The sequence below is a fragment of the Lineus longissimus genome, chromosome 17 (assembly GCF_910592395.1).
Source record: "Lineus longissimus chromosome 17, tnLinLong1.2, whole genome shotgun sequence".
Classification (NCBI taxonomy): Eukaryota; Metazoa; Nemertea; class Pilidiophora; order Heteronemertea; family Lineidae; genus Lineus; species Lineus longissimus.
Window position 1 is genome coordinate 11628571 of NC_088324.1, and position 21231 is coordinate 11649801.

Consider the following 21231-nt stretch of genomic DNA (forward strand, 5'->3'; position numbering starts at 1 on the left):
TTCCCTAAATTGTGACTTATTCAAGACTGTCCTCAGTGATGAAACGGCCGTGGTCCACAGTTTAGACCAGTTACTCTTCAAGCTGGTTGTTAATTCAGTGTCTTTGAACAAAACTGTCCTCAGACAGATTGTGACCAGATCAAGACTGTACATGTGAGGCCAAGGGATGGGAAAATGAACAGCTTGGGCTATCATCTGACTATGAAGTCCAGAGAGACTTTGGCCTGGGAGAGGGGGCAGGTTTTCCTCTCAATACCGGGTACTCTATGATGATTCCCTGTCTTCTAATAATAGACTGCATGCAATAATAAAAACTTCATGTTGATCCATGATGTCATCGCTTGGGAATTCAATCCAAGAAAGCTAAGGATTAGCCCCAGCTAGACAAATTATCCAAATAGAGCACAATGATTACATTTGCACTACACGTACCTTTTATTTTTTCTTACTAGTACAAAAGCACATAAACAATTTATGGTATATTTATTTCCAACCTTGATGTACATACAGGGTAAAGTCACACATATGTGATAGAGCCAGATACTGCTTATATTAGGTTTAAATGACTGAATTTGTAACATTTATTCAAATATATGTTTGATATGCAACCTAAAATTTGTTTTTAAAGAACGTTTCTGTGACAATTCTCATCAGGTTTGCAGTACTGATATGTGCTTCTAGATGTGAAGAAATTTTTCATGAAATGAGAGCGATATGAAAAATTTTACAAAAGAAGGTCTAAGAACAGTGTTGGGAATAAAGGGGGTGCAGAACTGCTCGAGAACGTAAAGTACTGAGTAGCAAAGACCAACACCAACGGACCTTCTGTTCTACCATTCCCAATCATACTGCTTATATGTTCCACAAAAGCCACTTTCTTCTTTCACATGGTTTGACCTCGTTTCCTGGAACATTTTCTTCAGGTAATGAGTCTGTCCGTGTGCCTTAATTCCACGCAGGTGAGCACTCTGCTGGCTAGATGGCAAGAGGGTGTAATACAGAGACTATGGAAAGGCAAAGTGGGATCATTAGAACAGCAGCCTCTTCGCCACATAATGGATAATGCTGCAGTCTCAATGTCTCCCCCAAAATCCTTCATGATGAAGACAAAAGTGACATGCAAACTCCTCAGGACTTTCAATTTTGCTGTTTCAATTTTCACAATGTCATGCATGAAAAAAATTTTCCATTTTCCTCATATCATAACACATTCACAGTAAGGTGTGTCAACGTAGGGTAGAGTTGGTCAAGTTGTCGGAACTCTAAAGCACATTTGTTCCTCTCGGCTCCTTGGCCTAGTTCATGGTAAAGCCGGGCCTGAAAAACAATAAGAATGGGTTAGAAATGTACAAGTACAGCATTTAGTGAGCACAGAATTGCTATTCCACTTCTGAGACCAAGGCAATTGGAGCTATCATGTCTGTCTCTTATGGTTAAGTTTGTTTTCAAAACATCTCCAGTCGTTGATAGGTGGCCCTTTGATGCAAAAGGCAGCCATACCTGATAATAGTAGACGTCCTTCATGCGCCTGAAATCCTCAACGCCCTTGAACAGATCTATCACCTTGTTGAGCTGGCTAGTGATGGATGTGAGAACTGAAAGTAAATTGAAGCGAAGATGCATTAAAAGCAAATATGTTTAGCTGAGAAGGGAGGTGGGGCGGTGTCTAATGAGATAGCAATACAGGACATAAAATAGAAAGAAAATACAAAAGAAGGTCAAATGGCAGTGTAGGGGAAACTAACAAACAGCGTATCAGAGGACCAATCAATGCAATAACCCAACACCTCCGGACCTTCCCTAACTACAGAGAGGAACCCATCCCCTATATATGTACTGCTAATATCCACCCCTTTTATCTCATGGTTTGACCTAGATTGATCAGCATTTTCTCTCAATATGCTGCCATCTATTTTCTTGGCTACCTGAACTATCATTCTACTACCTATTGGTGGCATCATTTGCTGGAGTCGTGAACTATTGAGTTCAATCAATGTGGCATGGTTTTATTTCAGTCGATTTTCAGATTAATCTAGTTTTAAGAATCCGTGGCATCTATCTGACCCCGAATTATTAATCAATCCCTTTCATGATAGCAAGGATTGTTGCCGAGAACCCAAGAATTGTCAAGTTGAACAAGACCAAGCATAAATTAGCTGCATTAGCAATGCTAATACATAAATACTACAGTAGTAGTTCTTCATAGCAGACACCAGCAACGCAACCAGACTATAGGCATACTGATCACTTAATTTGGCCTGTCCCTAATTATAGCATATGGCACTTGATAGCTATCAACTTGAATGATATGACCAATAATGAAATGGTATTGATTTTTCAGTTCTTCTTTTTGCTAGATGGCAGTACTAGTAATGAATGAGCAAAAGCTGTATGTTTGTTATTAGGTCAAACCATGGGAAATAAGAGTAAGAGAGTGCACACACATATAAGGGACTAGTGGTACAATCCCAGCATGTTGGTCCGGTGGTGCTGGATTATCTCAATTGGCTAAGAGCTCTACTTGCCACACCAATGCTTGACTTCCATTTTTCAAACAGAAGAAAATCCACATGGATATTGACAGATTAAAATTGTTGATTTTTTGTAAGAACTTTCCATGGTTTCCTGCTCCACTAATGTTTTATAATTTTTTGGACATGTTTTACCCCTCTGCGCCTTCCCCATCCTACAAAGTTGCAGTAGTGATGAAGATGTGGCAATCTCAAGAATATCACTGATCTTTGTAAAATTACATGTAACGGTCCTTCTGGAAGCCATTTTTGGCTCCAAAAAAGTATATAATCACACCCTTCTTGTCCCTGAAAACTGAGAGAAAGCCCTCTCGTCTCATAGAAATGAGCCTTGAGTTTAGTGACACAACTAACAGTTAGATGGCAGCACTACCTGATTGTGAAACCATGACACATACATCCAGATATGCTGAATAATCACAATTGTGTCCAGGTTAAACCACAGAATACAACTCACACAAAATCCAACACATATAAGAGACCTGCGATACTACCTTAAAGCGTAGGTCCGGAGGTGCTGGGTTATCTAACTGAATTTCCAATTCTACCCCCTCCCACACCAACACTTGACCTGCTTTTTTTTCGGGCGTCTGAACGTGCGAGAAAAACCAGCTCTTTTAGGAGTTGATTTGAAAGGAGTTTCAAACTTACACAATATATTTCATGTATGGGTAAAATACAAAATATATCTGACAAAAATGACAAAGAATTCCAATTGTTTTTAACCACAACATCAGTCAGTCCCATGCCCTTAAAACGGATGCAAGGCGTTCTCCTTCTCTTTCTCTAGGGGATCATGTACTGCATGGACGCATCAAGAAACCAGTTTGTACCACCTTTGGTTATTGAAATAATAGACTCACCAGGTTTTCGAGTGTCCTCATCTAAATGACTAACAGAGGCCACTTGGCATTTAGCATAGAGATACAGGACTCTAGCCTTGTCATACTGCGTCCCATAAGTTAGGATTGTCACCAATTCCTGTTCGATGAGTTTCAGAGCTTGGTTTGGAAGATTCATGCAAAACTGAAATGAAGAATAAAGGAGTTCTTAGCTAAGGCCATATTTGATATACTGACCAACAAGTAAGGACCGGGACCCATCAAAAAATCATCATATGAATTCATGTCTATCAAATGTTGGCATGGTATTTGAATGTTAATGTGAATGGTGTTCGAATGCCACTTGACACTTGACACTTATTTCGAATTGAGATCATTTGAAAATTCAATGATTGCACCTGGAGAGACTTTGTTTCCCACTCACCTGAACATAGGCTAGATACATGGTGGCCATAGCAGCAAGGTAAGAAAAGTAATGTCGTCTGCAGAATGTCACACAGGACAGTAACGGTGATATTGCGACTACCATGTTACCGGTTTGGCAGTAGAGTTCGGCGTACATAAGGGTCACTCTGGAAAATGGATGGTTTACACAGGTTAATTATATGCAATCAATGACCACAACTAGAGTGTATTGCAACAAATTGGACTACAACACGAGTGTAGGTGTATTACAAGCAAAATATGACAACAGAGAATGAGTATTGCAACCAGCATGATCACAACAAGAGTGTATTGTCCTCTGTTTGGTAACTGAACGTCTGAACTGTCTGGGACAGAATGCAAGACATACTATAGCAAAACAACCAATTTTACCTTGCGAACAGATCAGGTGTAGTGTCATCAGGGTCCTTGCTCTGTCCTTCCATCACCTCATTCAATAAACTCAATGCTTTACTGGTTTCACCCTTCTCCTTCAGTAATATTGCTTTCCTGAAAAATTTCCATATCAAACCAATCAATTAATCGATTGATGGTACCGGCTATGTTATTTTGACTGAATCTGAGTCATATGCTACTGAGTTGACCGTTCTTCTTCTTCCACTTCTTTGGCAATCAGCATCAAATTCTTAGTCCTATGGACAGTAGCCTTCAATAACCTCCACCCCAGAGTTGAATCTCAGTGTCTATCCAGTCAGGAAGAACCTATACTATTTTGACTTGATAAATGTTTTTTAGATATGAATAAGACGAAAAGTTGTTTGTTTCACCCTGTGCACTACAAGGTAAGAAACTTGTGAAGAACATTGTTACCATAGTTACTTACCTATATTTTGCTTCAATATTGTTAACAGCAGCCATATTCAAAATGGCCTGCTCCGCTTGCGACCATTTTCCATGATGCATTGCAGTTTCAAAAAGCATTGTCTGCTCCGCCAACATCCAGATCTTTGCATGCTGGGAAGGATTTGGGAATCGGCGTTTGCAGCTCTCAAGGATCTCCATTGCAATGCTGGTGTGGCCCTGAAACAAGACAGGCTTGTTGAAAATCATAACAACTCATATCCTGAAAAATGAGCAACAAGACCTGGTCATTTATTCAGGCTTTGGTAATACAAATACTTTATCTATTGAAATAATTCACAATTCATCTTAAATAAAACTATCTTTTTCGTACCTCATCAATGTGTACCCTTGCAAGATTACACAACGCAATACATCCAGCCTCCCCATTTAGGTAAATCCCTGATTCCGCTGTATTCAAGTTCAGCAGCAATTGACTTGATAGAGTCGACATCAGGCGGTTCCCGTACATGTGCCACATGGCCGACTTCTGAGCATAGCTGATCGACATCAGGTCTAACTGTGAGTGTTGGCAGTTCAGAATGTCACTTTTTAGGATGAATTCAAACACACTAGCTGGAGGTACACAGTTAGCAGCACTATGCTTAGCAAGGGCTTGAATTCCAAGGGATGTTAGGTACTGCAAAATATAAGTGAATAAAAAATATCAACAAACAACAATTTTAAAGTTTGTAGTTGAACTATGGAGATACGACTCTAAAATTGACAATATCTTGACATGTAGACTTGTCAAAGATTAACTTTGTATCAAACACTATCATGATCAGGGTGATACATGTACACTGAAAGAAAAAAATCCCCTCGTAAAATAACAACTTTCACTTCGACGTGGCAGAATGCTTCAACGCTTCATGGCATGATGACAAACCCAGAAATGCTCACTTACTGGTTCACTTACAGGGAGGTGTAATTCATTAGACTTGGTAACAGCTCTCTCTAGGAGGTTGGCTGTGTTCAGTGTGTTCTGTTCACCGAGACGATGGAGCCAGCCCTGGAGAAAAGAATATCACATAAACATTACGATGAAAGTGATGTGTATTAAGAAACAAAGGACAGGCAGTGGTGTACATTTTAAGTTCTCAGGCTGAGGGTCTTGGATTTCAGGTTTGTTTCCAGATTTATCATCCCAGGTCCAGGGATAGTAGCTGTGAATTACAGCTACAAACCAAGGTCAGGGACATCCTATATAAAAGGATTAAGAGCCGTCCATTTTGTATGACTCACCAGTGCATGCTGCAAGCAGACATTGTCGTTATATTCCTGTGCTATACTGATGGCCTCGTGAAGAGCAGCCAATGACTCTTCTCTGGAAATCAAAATGTCATCATTAGAATTCATGGGCATTGTAGGCTGAAGGCCATATGATTCAAAGACACAATTCTGCAGCCAAAACTATTAGAAAGTTCAAGTTTTTACGCATGTCATCTTCAGGTAGGCCAAGACTGAGCCAAGACTGAGCCAAGACTTACAAAGCAACAGACCATGAGAGAGCTCACCTGTGACCAAATTTGAAATGCAACGCTGCAAGATTCAAAATTGCATATCTGTAACCTTTGACACTGTCGTCCTCTTGCTTTTTATTCACAGACTCCTTCCCTGCGGGCGTAGTGAGTGTGAGGCGATCGAAATAATGATAGATGCTATGGACAGCGCCACAGAATTCATTTACCCTCAGGTTATTTAGATAGCTGAGATAGTGCTGAAAGAGAAAAACACTTCTAAGACTGATGATAACAATGTTGCCAAGGAAAAAAAATCTTGACGAAATTCAATTTTTGTTATGTCTCATCACAAGATTGGAAGTTCCTGGTACTGAGTGGTATATAATTCATTCCAATTCTCACCACTTCTGCTAACTCTGGATTGCTTCTCAAAAGATCGCCTAGTTTTTCCTGTAGCCGACGCGTTGGTAGTGTCTCCTCTTCATTATGTTGCAGCAAATGAGCCTGCTGGGATAGGAAGTATTCTGCCTGCCTTCGGGAGTGTGTCCCACTTTCACCAGTTTGACTAAAGCTGAAAGACAACAGAGCTTACAGAGCCTATCTTAAGGAGACATATGTGACAGGTCAGAGTCTAGTGGCTTTTAAATTTCCTTGAAAGTCATTATCGATTATTCATACTGAACATAACCACCACCAGAACAGGCAAAAACTACAAAACAGCCTGACAACTACATACATACGTAGCACAATAAAGTTCATGCATACAACAATAAAGAGCTATAAAGCTTATTCATCAGCTTTCTTAACCTGAAAATCTCTGCGCACATCAACTTACTCGGTGTCCTCAAACTTGACACTGAGACGTTTCTGTGGAGAGAGTTTGTCCATCTGTATATCAGAGTCATCAAGTTCATTTGTCAGATCCATCACGATACTATCCTGCTCAACTGTTGAGTCAGCATCATCTGGTGGCGGACATGTTTTATTCCATTCCTCGTAGTAGCGTCGGTACTGATGGTAGATTTTGGTCACTTGGCTGAACGATAACGTCTCAAAAGATAGCACCATGCGACGGATGAACAGACCTGCAGATGAAGGAGCAAAAATGTTTTAATCAAATGATTGCTCGTGTGCCATGCTGTCACAGTTTAGATTGGATGACTGGAATGCCTTTTCCAACCAGTATCCCAGTCAAACTAAACTCCTCTTATTCTGCATTCACACTTGTCAGGAGGGATCATATTTCAAGGAGTATTACACAATTAGGACTTGTGAGCTCACAAGTTAGACTGAATAAAACTTGAATCAACATCAACTTACCTACAACACTTGATTTATTCACTAATGTATTTGGTTCTTGAAGCAAGACATCAGACAGAAACTGGAAGAAGTCCATTATTTTTCTAATCCCCTCACTGTACATTTCCTCAAACCGGTCCACAAACAATGTGTAGAGTTCTGTGTTGACGGTCTTCTTCATGGTGTAACAAAGTTGTTTCAGTTCAGTGTCTCCAGACTAGAGAAAGAAAAAGGATTATTATATCAGTAAATTTGTTTATTCGTGGTCAAGTCAATGCACTTGTAAAACACAGACTCAGTAGAACCTCATCTAATCAGTACACCATTTAACAAAATGAATAAGATGGAGGTTTTTCAGATTATGGAAATAGCCAATGCCAAAATGTCTTTGCATAACCAAAAGAAACGAATTAAAATGCAAGATATTTGGTCAGCATTGCTTATAAACTATGCAGTTACTTTGACTTGTCATTTAAACCTGCAAATGTAATAGCAATCTTCACGAACCTGAAGAAGTTTCAGCATAGTGGTCATAAAGTCTCTCATCTCCTTCTCTGAAAGTTTAATATCATCCACCTCTGGTTCCTGGTTCACTAGAAAATGCCTTCCTTTCATCTTTCCCCGGACAATACAGTATTCTCGAATCATAACCAGAAGCGCCATTTTATGGGGTGTGACATGCTCCATCAGATTCTTGCCGACTCCAAAGGAGAATAGATCAGTTGTCATGGCAAGGGTTGCTGTCGCAGTGTTAAACTTTACTTGTAATTCTCAGATCAGGATGTGGTCAAGCTTGAAGTCTGAAGGAAGACAAATAAGAAAAGCATTGCAAGGATCGGGTTGAATGCTTATTTATAATTTATATAGAAAAACAAATTAAATATGAATAGTTAGCCTGTCATAATTATTGCCAGTGTTAGGACACTAAAACTATAGAACCATTCGATTCGATGTTATACAGTATATGATATAATGAGGCTTTTTATACATCACGTACAAATCCCCCAGTTTAGGCCATAGGGGCCTACCCTTGTTGATAAACAAATTCTTTGTTTTAGGTGGAAGTGTAAAATGAAATTTTCATTGCTCAGCTTGGTCGAATTTCACTTCATGGCCTCAACACAAGGCCTGTTGGAAATTGACCTAGTATCTAAATCTAAATCTAAATCGTGTTTCCCCGAGCGTCGCGTGAACCGCATCAGTGCCTATTATAGGGGGAGTGACGTAGCCTCGGAGTGCATGCTCACGCTGTGCGCTCTAAAAACTTGGTCGGTAAAAACAATTAAAATGTAGTCGGTGCAGGATAAAAGAAAACGTTTGTCAGCCTCTAGGCGGCCATCAAGAAGGGCATGGCCTAAACTGGGGGATTAAATCTACATGGACCTGTTGATTATCAGATTAAGATTAAGATCAGGGAAAACTAGGGCTCATAAGGTAGGCTACAATACATTCTATTCTTATGTTACCAAAATTTGTACAACTGCCCAAGTGCACTGAAACAGACCAAAAATATACATGATCACATCGATGATAGCTTCTTCTGGTCTACTTGGGACCCCCAATCAACATTGAAAACTTTGGCTAGTAAACTTGTCGAATTATTTTTGTTAGCTGCCACTGAGTATCAGTAGAAACTCTCCTCAGTAATAAACTCACAACAACGTGTACAAAATGTACGAAGAAGTAAACAGCTTCAGTATTTTCCACATTTGCCGGGACTACTAGTTATTGTCCTCACTAATAAATAGGTGGCAGCATTGCCATTTGACCTGCAATGTACCTGAAACGTAAGAGATTTTCAGTAAGACTTACCTAACATAAGCGTACTAATGCTGTCTTTATCATACCTTTAAAGGCACTATGGCAAACTTCCATCTCCAATCACATCAAAGTATATGTTGTATCAAACCCCAAAAGGGTCTCCTAATTATCATGATCATATACAATCAAATAACAGCATATCGCCTTCTTTCCGGCGAAACCGACACTGAATTATTCATATTGTGTTCAACTGCGTTCATTTCGCAGTCAATTGATAAGTTACCAATGTATGCCTTAGAGGGGGCAGAATGGCACTGTTTAGACAAGAAGCCTCTCCGACAGCCCCAGGAATATTGGATAGAACGGCACTGTACTGGGTCCCAGTAAAGACATATGATATTGTTCTGGGACTTATGTAAGATTAGTTCTCTCCGCCAAACCCAAGACTGAAGGATTAAAATCTTGTGTTTATAGGCTAACAAATGCAAACACTTCCAAGTGAACCCCCTACAAGAGAAGAGTGGCTCTTCTTCTCTCCGACTTTGACACCCTGAGCTGCGAACATATCAATAGATCAGCCAGCGGTCCTTGGTGTCGCCGCGTGGGTTACGTCCAGTGAAATTGTTTGCAAAGGTCAGGGAACCACGATCTGACATCCATAACCAGCGTATCCTCTTTTCATGCCAGTTACAGTCGGGTGCTACACAACAGTCGGGATAATGGCCGCCATATGAATGGTTGTTGAATTTAAACTGTTAACTATTTTCCCACCTTGATTGTATGACTATTTCTACAATAAAAACCCTTTGAAACCAACCCATACCTTTATCAGGAAAAGATAATGTGCCTTACCTTCTGCTGCAGCCGTTTTGATTTGATTCGGAAAATTTGAAGGCATTTTTACGTTTGAAATCGGAGAAAGTGTGCCCGCGATGTTCTCCGCATCTCACACACCAACCGACTGGCGTTCAAATCAACCGCGACCGATCATGACCATTTGTCGTCACGGCATCCGGGCACCTCCTTAAACCAGGCCGGCTGGCAGTAATCTGCTCAAGAGAGACCTTTGTTCTGTCAATGATCAATATGACAGGCATTGTCAAAATGTGGGATTGGCTTTAGCATACATACTTGTACATGTACACTTGCCGAGCTGTGGAAATGCATTAGGCAGGTTCCGTAAGCCAAAAGACGATGTAAATGCATTTTGTGGACGATTTTTAAAAATCATTTCCCCAATTCCTCCTACAAATACAACCAAGTATAAAAGACGGTTCAGTTTCGTGTAAATCAATTAGCAGATGGAGGACTTGATGACTCGATAGACATTAGGAGCGATAGGCCCAAGTCTGAGTGCCCTTTAAGGGTGTGACGAGGCCGGTCCACTGTGTCTTAGAGTAACCAACCTAGGTTGCCATGACATGTTATATCATTCACGCATGAAAAGAACTTTGAACTTCTAGATTATTGAATTCAACATGTCACATAGGCCATTTGTGCAAAATTCAACATATCTCAATAGTTCAATGGTTGACCCTCAATTTTTTTTGGATTTTTTGTGTAGCGTAAGCAACTGTCTTTCACGGGAGAATGGTCACTGTAAGAATTATTTAGGAAGAAATGTGTAATATTTGGGGTTTTCCGTGATTGTCCGGCCCCATTGGCAATAGGTGAACAGAGCTAGGAGCAAATGCGACACTTATGATTTATTTAAAGAAATAAAATGTCCGATTTAACATCCTGCAGAATCAGGGGAATCGGGCGTTTCCAGTGATATACGACACAAATGGGTTGTCCTCATCACCCAATCACTTTGGAAACGGATTTTAAAGGGCACGTCATCATCGCGTACATTCGGGAAAAACTCCCTAACGAGACCTTAGCAGCCGATTCTTACACGCCATCTGGTGACGAGTCAATTCACTAAAGTTATTTGCATAATTTATTCGCATTTCAGCTTGTCGCTTGTCGCCATTTTGGATACGCGAAAAGGAGATCAACAATTTCCTTCAAGTTAAAAATCTGTCGCCATCCGTCCTAGGAAGACGATCTTTAAGGAATTTATTTGTTCCGAAGTTATATCCCACTCGAACGGACCGGTGTAAGTGTTTAGTTTGAATTGATGATTTGTAGTATTTTCCCTTTGAAGTTGGGAAACCCTCTAATGCGTCCACTGTTATTATGCCTTCTGTGTAGATATTGGCATAGCATCAAGTGCGACACCTGAATCTGAGAGTGCTCCTGCCTGAACTGATCTAGCCCTAACTCTTTCACCATTTTTAGCACATTAACTGTGTTCATTTCTTGAGGTCTAGAGGAAAAAATCTAGTTATTTCTGAGTTGAAACAGTAGCATTTTGCTTTTTCCAGTGTCCAGCACCGGGCTGAATAAACAAATGCATCAATGCACTGCAAGCATTGTATGCAAGGATGCACGTATCTATGTATCGTTTGCACAACGCAGTGCATAGGCCTAGTGCATTGCGAGGTATTCTTACAATACATAGCTATGCCTTGCCTACCTCGATAGGCCTATCACTATTTCATAGCGATGAAGCACAGACAATTTCGACAAAGGCAAACCAGAGCTATGCTATGTGCCTAGGTTTGTTTGTTCGAACCCAGCAGTGGCTTCCTCCGCCGCCTAGCGCATGTGACATGTGTAACTAGCCTAAAAGGGTCTACTCAACACTTAAAAAATATCTGTGATGAGGTGATGTAGTCAAATGAACCATTGATCATATATTGGGTGAGACAATCGGATTTACGCCATATATTATATATGTTGATGCACAGATATCGGCAATACCGCGTAGATGAAACGATGTCGTGTGGAAATGTACATTTGCATATGAAAGAACCCGGAAAAAACGCTACTACTGTGTGCAAATTTGATAAAAAGTGAACATGTATCTGCAGAATCTACCAAATCAATGTATTCTCAGTGTTCTCCCCAACAATTTTTTTGGGCCGGGTGCTGTCGCCATATTTTGACACAATTGAGAATTCACTTCAGTTCTGTCCAGGTTGGCAGCAAAATCTGTCTGGGTGCTATAACAGTAAAACCATTACCAACTCTATGAATCTGTCCGGGTGCTAACTTTTTTGTCCGGGTGCTGAAGTGGGGAAGATGATTCTGCCCGGGTGCTGCGCCTGGACAAAAAGCATAGTGGAGAACCCTGATTCTTTATGTAGCTGTAGAGTGTTTATGCACCAAATCGAAATCAACTAAGAAAAAAAGTCATATTTGGGCAGTATTGTTTTTTGCTGCTCCGAATTTTTGCTGACCAGTACATGTCATGCATGTATGACCAAATGTGAAGGGGAACTGCCCAAAAAGAAAGCACTGGATGCCAATGAAAGGCTAGATAAAATGACTACAGAGTACATGTATTTCTTCTAGCATGCTCTTTCTCAACCCCCATCTGCAGATAAAGTGCTTCCATAAAATCATACTCGTCCTGTCACACTTATTTCTTCACTTCACACTCAACTCTAATAGTAATATTACACCATGACCAAAACATCTGTGGTCCCAATCATCACAAACATTGATTGATGGAAAGATTCAGAACTAATTCGTTGTCATACATATACATTTTGTAAGTCTCAGTACAGTATGGATTGGATCAGATATGACTTGACCGCACTTTTAAACAAAAGATGCCCATCTTTACAGATTTCAGCCCCATCCATTTTACATTCCCATCCAAAACTGATCCATAAACTCTCGTCTGAGGTGAACTACCAATTCAACTGCCTGAAGGGATGCAGTGGACGCTTTCATAGCAACTCAACTGGGGCAGTAATGATAGCGCTAAGTTGAGAGTTGCCATGGTGATGAGATGATGGTGTTTTACAATGCTGCGCTGGGATAAATGCCTCAGTTCAACATTGGGAAAATTGAATAACGGATGTGCTGTGGTATCTGTCGGTCGGCTTTGAAGAGACATCGAATTAGTGCTCGAATGTTTTTATTCGCAAGGAACTGCGACTTTGTTAATTGTTGTTGTCTCAAACTAGATTGGTTCCTGATGGTGGTGCTATGCGATTGATACAGCTGTGATAGATCAAGAAAAGAGATTTCAGTTGGCTCCAACAGCTTGCTTTGCCTTCCAACAAAGATTTTCCGTCCTCAGTGATTTGGTGTGTGAATCTGTGATAACTAAGACTCAAGATTGCTTTGGTCCTCCCAAGTTTTAAACTACAAATCTAACTTCCATTGTTCTCAATCTGTGATAGTTTCATGGTGTTGTTTATGACTTTGGTTCTACGAAAACATGGAAGCCTTCTTTAGTCTGGGATTTCTTCTGGTATGTTTTTGATGTTGTGATGATGTGAATTCACAATTATTGAATCATTCAGCATTAAAATATACTGTGTATCACCTCTGTTTTCCGAAGAGGAAAAAAAAGAAAATCCATTGCCCCGCTCCATTCTTTGACCTAGTAGCATCGTTGGTTGCTTGCTGTGCACCGTGGACCCAATAACTGCGATAAAAATGTGGCTGAATTGAATGTATTTTCCATTACAATCATTGATATCCTGTGTCAACAGCCTTCCTTCATGTTGTGTTTGTGGAAAATTGCCTTTGTGGTACGATAGAATTAATGCTTGACCAGATGAGGTGAGGCAACTGTAATACAAATATGACTGATAATTTACACTGATCACATAATGTTTACCACCTGGGTCTGCCCATTATTGTCTTTTCAGCACGAGTCACCCAGTCCTAGATTGGATGTAGCGCTTTACACCTCTGACATTGTTACAAGTTGCTGTATTTTATAGTCTGCTGTCCATTTTCTTATCTCCACTGGCACATTCAAAAACATCTCCAGACTCAAGTGTGAAATTATAAGGCACCTCTCTGTAAGAAAACTTTTGTTAGGCCAAAAAGTATTCTCAGTAGAGAGGTTCCAATTCCATTGAATTTCTGTATTCTTGCAACAGATGGACAGGACTCCTGTTTGTTCACAAACATCACACCATTGTCTATGCACATCCATACAGTTTTCCTGTAAAGTATAAACACTTCCTGGTAGTGGTATTGACTTGTTAAATGCAGGTGAATTTGAACATTGTGGAAGTGTATCCTTATTCATCAATCAAGTCAATTGGTATTTGTGTGTGTCTTCATTTATCACTCTTGCCTTTATTGGAATAATGTCATTCTTATTTGCTGTCAAACATTATCGATATATATGCACTCTTTTGACACTGAAGACTCATCACAGTGTACAGGTTGACCTTATTATTTGTTGTACACTGTAGAAGTTTTAAGTTTGTCTTAGTTGGTGCATACTTTGCATACTTGGTGTTGTACAACTGAATAGTTCAGTTGCTGATTTGACAATTTACAATTCATGCAATTGTAAAAATTGTACAACCTTCAAATTCACTCCGAGGAATCTGATGAATTGGAGGATAACAGTTTCTAACTTATTTCCAGAGAGATGTGACTGTGAGGAATGCTACCTGCAGTTTCTGTATTTTCCTTGTCGGATTGAGAGCTATGTTTTCATATATTATTCAAACTTCATGTTTTTTATCTTCTGTTCTTGCAGATTAAACGGACCGTTCACAGGGTAGGAGGAGCAAAAAACCGTCAATGACCTCTCCGGCACAATGTCCGCACTCTCGGGGATAGGCAGTAAGGGGGAGAAGCCTAAGAATAAATACCAGGCATTCAACATAAATAACATTTATAAAGGGAAGACTGTCGAGACTCAGAAAAGTACAGGTGAGTTGCTCCTCTTTGATAATTGTAACTAGTATTCGAATACGTAATAACTTAAAAACGTCCGCTAAAAGCTAACTTGTTGCTACGATAGTCATTGAAAAGATCCTTTCCACCAGCCTTTTCTCGATCGGTAGCCAAGGAATCCACCTAGTTCATATTCGGAATGTTTGTCATCCCTATTAATTTTGCTGATAAACTATAGCTCTTGTCTCACTCTCAGCTATTTCATTTAGTAAGTCAGAAATAATCTTTTTTTTTCCATAAAAATCATACTTGCGTCATCATGAGTTGTCTCTAAGTATAAAATGCATGTTCTTTTTTGAAATTTCTTTTCAATTACAGTTAGCGACGACCAAGAATTGTCGATTATGGCCCTTTGTCGCGCAAAATTGTGAAGTCAATTGAAGTCGGAGAAATCTCAAATAACCAATTGCTACTCTCGATTGATAATAATTAAACTCAACATGCATAGAAATTTTCTCATTTTTCAATGTAACGTGAAACCAGCACCTTCTGTTAACGAAATATCCTGAGGTATCTATTGATCTCCAAAGTAACTTATTGATCAGAAAGAAGGATGGCTCAGTTTCTTGTTGACTCAAAACGGGGATAATATCACTGTGATCATGAAGCGTTTGTTTATTTCTGAAAAAAATTATTATGATCGATGCTTGTTTTACGTAGAATTGGCAGTCTTTATCCTTGGTTGCCGGCGGCAATGAGAAATGCTGACCTAATCAGTATTGCAAATTGTGCTCCTTTAATAAAATCTTCAAAGTTGATGCTGAGGCAGCCATTATTAAGTATGTCCAATCAAAATAGACATCTTGCAAATCTGAAGTAACCTTTTAGTTCCGCTATGCGAATTGTTCTATGTCCACCTCATTACGCCTTGCTTGTTTTAAATTTTGACAAAGACAACCTGGATTTGTAATCCAATCCATCCAAGCACTTTTATATGAAATTTATCGTCAATTAGTAAATGAAAGCACTACCTGCTTGCAGGTGTGTGGAATAATAAAAACCAACTTTGGTAGAGAGCATTATTAGAATTCTCCGTGTCCTGTATCCTAAGGCATAGCTTTATCAAGCTAAAAGATTTTCTAACTGACAAATGCATTTCACTTGCCATGCTTGAATTGAAAAGATTATTGTTAATATCCTGAACTTTTGAAGTCCTATTTAAACCCGAAAGGTAATTGTATTGACAACAGTTTTTACAAATTGATGGTAAAAACTTCCTCAGGCTTTTGTGCTGTCTGCCTACGCTCTAGCGAGGTGTGCAGCTTAATTGTGGCCTTTGTGCAATCATTGCTAGAGGCCTCAAATCTTTACAATTAGACATCTAACTTTTCGTGAAAAACACCAGAGGCGAAATCTGTCGAAGTGTTCGGCATGCCTTGGGCTGTGTCATCGATAATCAATAGACGATGCAGCCAGAAAGAGGGAATGTTTCGTCTCGGTGGAAAGAAATCTGTTGCATTATTGTTTCGGGAGCATTTGTATGATTATGGAGAGCACAATAATGAAGCGAACTAAAACCACACTTGAAATGACTGTGCAGTTGTCCAACATGCTCCCACAAATCTTGTCAGAATATACCACACAATTGTTTCAAAAAGACAATAGCGAATGAGCAAAGTAGATAATGCCATGGTTTGAAAAATAGACACCGGAATTTTATCAATGCATTATAATGGCTTCAATTGTGATTTGTATTTTTCAAAATGTAGGCGTATTCTCAATGTATGTTTGCTATGGTTACTGAAGTTGTTTCTTGATAAAACTATTCTATATTCTTCCTACGTCATTGTGTTTTGTGATTAGTGAAATGTCATGTTGAAAACTTAAAAGTAAACTCTAAATGTCTATTTACCGTTGCTAACCAAGGTTGTGATTGTAACAATACTGTGTTCAGCGACTAAAATAATTTATTTAATAGTTATCCGTCTTAGTGTACAGGCATCAAATGATATTACAGCTGATGGAAATCTCTTTGTTTAGAATCAACCCACTTGATTGAAACATGCTGACTTGCATGAACCTGTAGAATAGAAAGAAGACAAGAAAAGTTCTCGAGAGCTCAGAGAAGAAAGATAGCCTCTTCTGATCCTTGTTTGATCTTGTACTGTGTTGTATGTACTGAGAACTTAGAGAGAGCTCAGCTATCCAGGTATGATGTGAATGGCGTGAAGCTGACTGTAGATCTCGACCCTCCCCCTAAGGCTACGACAGCAGTACATCTATTTCATTAATGGCAGAACAGTTTAGAAAATATAAAGTGGTGAAACTTTCTGGTATGCTCTGCATTCAGGCTATATACAATGTTGACCCCTGTGAGTGACAATAATGACAACAGCTTGGGATGACATTGACTGCACTGTGGGTATCACTGTGACTATTGTGTTGGTATGTAACTGCGACAAATCAATTGACAACTGAAGTAGGATTGATTAATTATGCATGTCCTGGCCATCTGCTTTCACCGCACATTGTTGATGAACGTTTAAAAGCAAAAGATCATGACATTTTGGGTGGTGGGTGGAGCAGTACAAGCAATTAGGCTACCGGTATTAGGTCCTGAATTGATCCCAAAAGCTGCCCTTAGGCAGCGTTGAGCAATGTTGTGTGCAGAGTACCAACTTTAATACTGAGGGGTTGGAGGAAGGCCTTTGACTGTTGGCTAATGTGATGTTTTTCCTTGTTTTGTGTTTGCCTGGTTGTACCAGGGAACATGCTTTGGAGAGAATGAAAACAACGCAACAAGTTCACGAGGTAACAGCCTTTGGATACTTAGCCATTGCCTACACCTCTGGTTCCGTGTTCTGCTGAATAGGCCGACTGTCTTTCTCCAGGAACTGTCTAACTACACTGTTCGGTAAACCAGGAACAGGCCCACATACCATACCAAGTTCAATCTTCCAGGAACCTGTTCCTTACTGCACTCCTACTAGTACCTGGAGTAGTGGGAATAGGAAATGCCTGCATGAGATGAGTCACTTTTAAATTGGATTGATCAGCCTTGATTATATCTAGATCAGATATTCTAATGTAAATGCATGTGCTCCGTAAAACCATAAATCACACAGTCGGTTTGTGGTTTGTACTATAATCGTGCCAACATGCTTTCAATCTAAAGTTCAGCTGCATGTGAGGCTGTTGGTGCTATGCCACAGAACATCTTCTGTTTTAGCGAGATTGTATAATCAAAATATCAGACCAGGCCAGTATTGGTAAAAACGCTTATGCCGTGGTCACACTGGGGTTTTAACACGAATTGAATTCGAATTAAAACGTTGATACGTATTGGGGCGTCACACTCAATTCGGTTCATACCGATCTCAATCCGCTTTAACCAACACGGTTCTTAAACCGAATTGAATGCGAATCAGCTAATCCGAATCAACGAAACCGTATTGAGATTTCAAGTGTGACGCGCTTGATACGAATTAAGGTTTTCGATCGCACTGCGCATGCGCCCGGCGCATGGAAAGTGACCTTTGACCGCGGGAACTAGTGCTCCGAACTAGTTAACTGATGTATTTAAATTCATTAACTCAAATCGTTTTTGTTATGCCATAGAATAGGGAAAAATCAACTCCCTTGCACGTGACTTGCATTTTCATTTCCTGGCAAGGTATGTTGCCGCCGGTTCGTTGGTCAAAGGTACGCTGGTCAACAACATCGTTGCGGCGGGGTTTTCCCCGGTTTTGGCCTCGTTTTCGAGGGCGAGGCCGGGATTCTCCGCATTTAGCGACGGTGGTGTTGACTCGAACTTTGGCAATAGGCATGGCCGGGAGATGGAAATGGTCAAGCACCTTTCGCGATTTTAACTTGTTAATAATGACTGTGTGATACTGTGATATTATATACTTATATGTTTTGTACTTGTAAATTTTATTCTCCCATATGGGAGGTTAATAAATAATAATAATAATGATAATAGATGGCGCGTCGTTAGTACGCATTAGTGTGGCGCGTTTTAAACCGATTTGAATGCGTATTCGGGCCAGTGTGACGCGACCGTTCTGAATCTGGATTAACCAATTCGTATTCCGGAGAGCGCTCTACGGAATACGGTTTCAATTCGCATCCAGTGTGAACACACCATTAGCCCTACAAATAGTACAAGTAGCAAATGAGTCATTGATTGGCCTTGAATACGGTATGCTCTATGTCGCATATGATTGAACTATGCAGTGACTCGCTGGATATTGGAATTTCCTACGCATTTCATCCTAGTGTTTTAGACATGGTGTAGAATGGGGTAACAATTTACTTTGGTTTATTCTGGTGTTACTAAAATGTAAAGAAACAACGTATTGTAGATCTCAGTGTGGTGATTCATATTCTATGCTGGCAATTAACTGGGTCTGAAGAAAGTAAATACCACTGCACTGTTTTTCCAGCCAGGAAGTAAGACCTGAACCTGAACTAATTTCTGTAATTGCTGTCTACATGTACTTCCTACATACATTTCATCAATCACGGCAGCAGAGCAGTACTTGCTGCAATTGATAGGAATTTTGTAATTGAAAGTTGAGTGCAGTCCCTCAGCTCTAGGAAGATGAGAGTATGGTAGCCAATGGTGACAGAAAGTTGTGATGCAGGCACACCTCACCTTCACCTTTTGTCACACCTTGACAACAATAATGACTCCTTGCTTGGACAGGCAATGACAGGTACAGCAATAGCAATACTTCTTTAGCATCGTATCATGAGTATGTTTGCCTTCCCTTGATTTGGACAAAGGCTGCATATTTACGCAAAGATATGATGCTCCGATAAAATCCTCAAAAGGCAGCTTTATCTTTAATATGACCTAAATATGTATCTTTTTCAATTCAAACAAATTTCATTGAATTTTACCTGATATGGCGTGTAAATAAGGAGCTTTCCCAGGACGCGTCCGTCAGTGTCCTCAATAGATAAGTACCGACGCTGTCCCTTGCTTGAAAGTGCTGCAGTGATTGGTCTAAGTTGGTGATGGCCCATGATATCATTGGTGTTGCGGCCAGTCCATTGGTCACTCACAGTCACACCACAGGTTGCCCATATAAAAAAGCTTGATTATCCCAGATAATCATCAGATCTGACTGTAGATTAGAAGAAATAAGTTGACTCCTTGACTTCTCGTAGTCTCCTTCAGGTAGCCAAATTGAATTTCTAGTATTTAAGCCTATTTTTCTACTTTCCAGGATATCATCTGTTCAGGTGTGGTGTCTGACCCTTGCTCTCTCTGTGCATTTGGCTTTAGCTCCTAATTATCCTCTCAACTTGGAGTTCTGATTGTCCATTTTGACTTTCTTCTTGCAGTTGCTCGTCAACATGGGTTACAAAGCTTGGGCAAAGTCTCCAGCACCCGGCGCATGCCGCCTCCTGCTAATTTACCAAGTTTGAAAAGTGAGAACCTTGGAAACGACCCGAACGTTAATCTAGTACCGACCGGTGGATCAGGTAAATATTGTCAATTCAATCGTCTCTTGACTATTGTGATTCTGAGGAAATCATTTGTATGAAGGCATTACTCGTCCAGACTTGTAAGGTTAAAATTGGAGCCCTAGTGTCATTGGCAGTGAGGCTCGAAGACTTGCATAAATGTGTAGAGGAACTCTTTAAAAAATGTTGGTTCAGATGGCTAGTGGTTAGCTTCAGGGACAACTTGCTTTGAATTGATATCTGGTTCTGGAAACGTTTTGTGTGTCTTCTTTTGAAAACCCCTGTGAATAATGCAAATTTGCAAGTATCTTGACTTGGTAAATGCTAATGTCTCAACGAGCTCAAGAAATTTGACCACAAACTCATGCTCAAGCGTTTATGTTTCAGGATGGGGCACACAAGGGAAGGAGAGGACACCGGAGACTGGAGGTCCTCCGCCGCCACAGTCGCAGCCCTCGCAGGCTACACCACAATCACAGGGGCAAACAACACAAGTTACACAGAAACCACTAACAACAGCTGGGGGCATTCAGAACAATTCTACAGCAACCACGGCCGCCACGCCGACTTCGAACACTGCTGGGGCAATAAGCAGTACCGGTGTCAGTGCGGGGGCAACCACTCCAAGCTCTGGGGCAAAATCATGGAGCAGCGTCACTATGGGGGAACCGGCACAAACAAGCTTTGTGGGGCATCAGTCGCCTTACTTTCACGAGGAATTTCCCTCGCTAGCTTCTGGTGGTGGCGAAGAAAAGACCCAAACAGTCGTAAAGAAACCAGTAGTCGAGGAGAAGGATTCACAATATGGCCCAGGACCAAGTTTAAGGCCACAAAGTAAGTTGCACTCTGAATTCTATTCATTCTAACAAT

The 21231-nt window shown here is 40.3% G+C and overlaps 2 protein-coding genes across 8 annotated transcripts in view; one reads left to right on the forward strand and one right to left on the reverse strand.

The window, feature by feature from the left end:
• Positions 1-466: 466 nt before the first annotated feature.
• On the reverse strand, positions 467-9311 carry LOC135501752 (anaphase-promoting complex subunit 5-like). Of its 6 annotated transcripts, none has more exons than XM_064794031.1 (15): positions 9232-9311; positions 7927-8219; positions 7441-7636; positions 6956-7205; positions 6523-6691; positions 6175-6377; positions 5903-5984; positions 5565-5669; positions 4992-5297; positions 4641-4837; positions 4190-4306; positions 3798-3945; positions 3395-3557; positions 1501-1595; positions 467-1317 (listed from the first exon to the last, which is right to left on the reverse strand). In XM_064794031.1, the coding sequence occupies exons 2-15, from the start codon at positions 8146-8148 to the stop codon at positions 1201-1203; spliced, it is 2370 nt and encodes a 789-aa protein (XP_064650101.1). In that variant the 5' UTR covers positions 8149-8219; positions 9232-9311; the 3' UTR covers positions 467-1200. The 6 variants fall into 6 exon arrangements, with proteins under 6 accessions (XP_064650101.1, XP_064650102.1, XP_064650104.1 ...); XM_064794032.1 differs by lacking the exon at positions 9232-9311 and adding an exon at positions 9076-9116; XM_064794034.1 differs by lacking the exon at positions 9232-9311 and adding an exon at positions 8924-9065 and having other exon boundaries at positions 5577-5669.
• Positions 9312-11150: 1839 nt separating this feature from the next.
• LOC135501521 (protein PRRC2C-like) overlaps positions 11151-21231 on the forward strand; it is a 31910-nt gene continuing 21829 nt past the window's right edge. For both annotated transcript variants that reach the window (XM_064793673.1, XM_064793674.1), the window contains exons 1-4: positions 11151-11281; positions 14747-14922; positions 20239-20379; positions 20749-21195. In XM_064793673.1, coding sequence (XP_064649743.1) covers positions 14808-14922; positions 20239-20379; positions 20749-21195 — 703 coding nt within the window. In that variant the 5' untranslated portion in view covers positions 11151-11281; positions 14747-14807. The remainder of the gene's footprint in view (positions 11282-14746; positions 14923-20238; positions 20380-20748; positions 21196-21231) is intronic.

Excerpts from the sequence above, each read along its gene's own strand:
- LOC135501752 (XM_064794031.1), bottom strand. The coding sequence starts at position 8,148 with ATGACAACTGATCTATTCTCCTTTGGAGTCGGCAAGAATCTGATGGAG. Across the intron at positions 5,670-5,902 it reads TCTGCTTGCAGCATGCACTG|GGCTGGCTCCATCGTCTCGG; the intron begins GTGAGTCATACA and ends TCTTTTCTCCAG. Across the intron at positions 3,946-4,189 it reads ACACCTGATCTGTTCGCAAG|AGTGACCCTTATGTACGCCG; the intron begins GTAAAATTGGTT and ends TCCATTTTCCAG.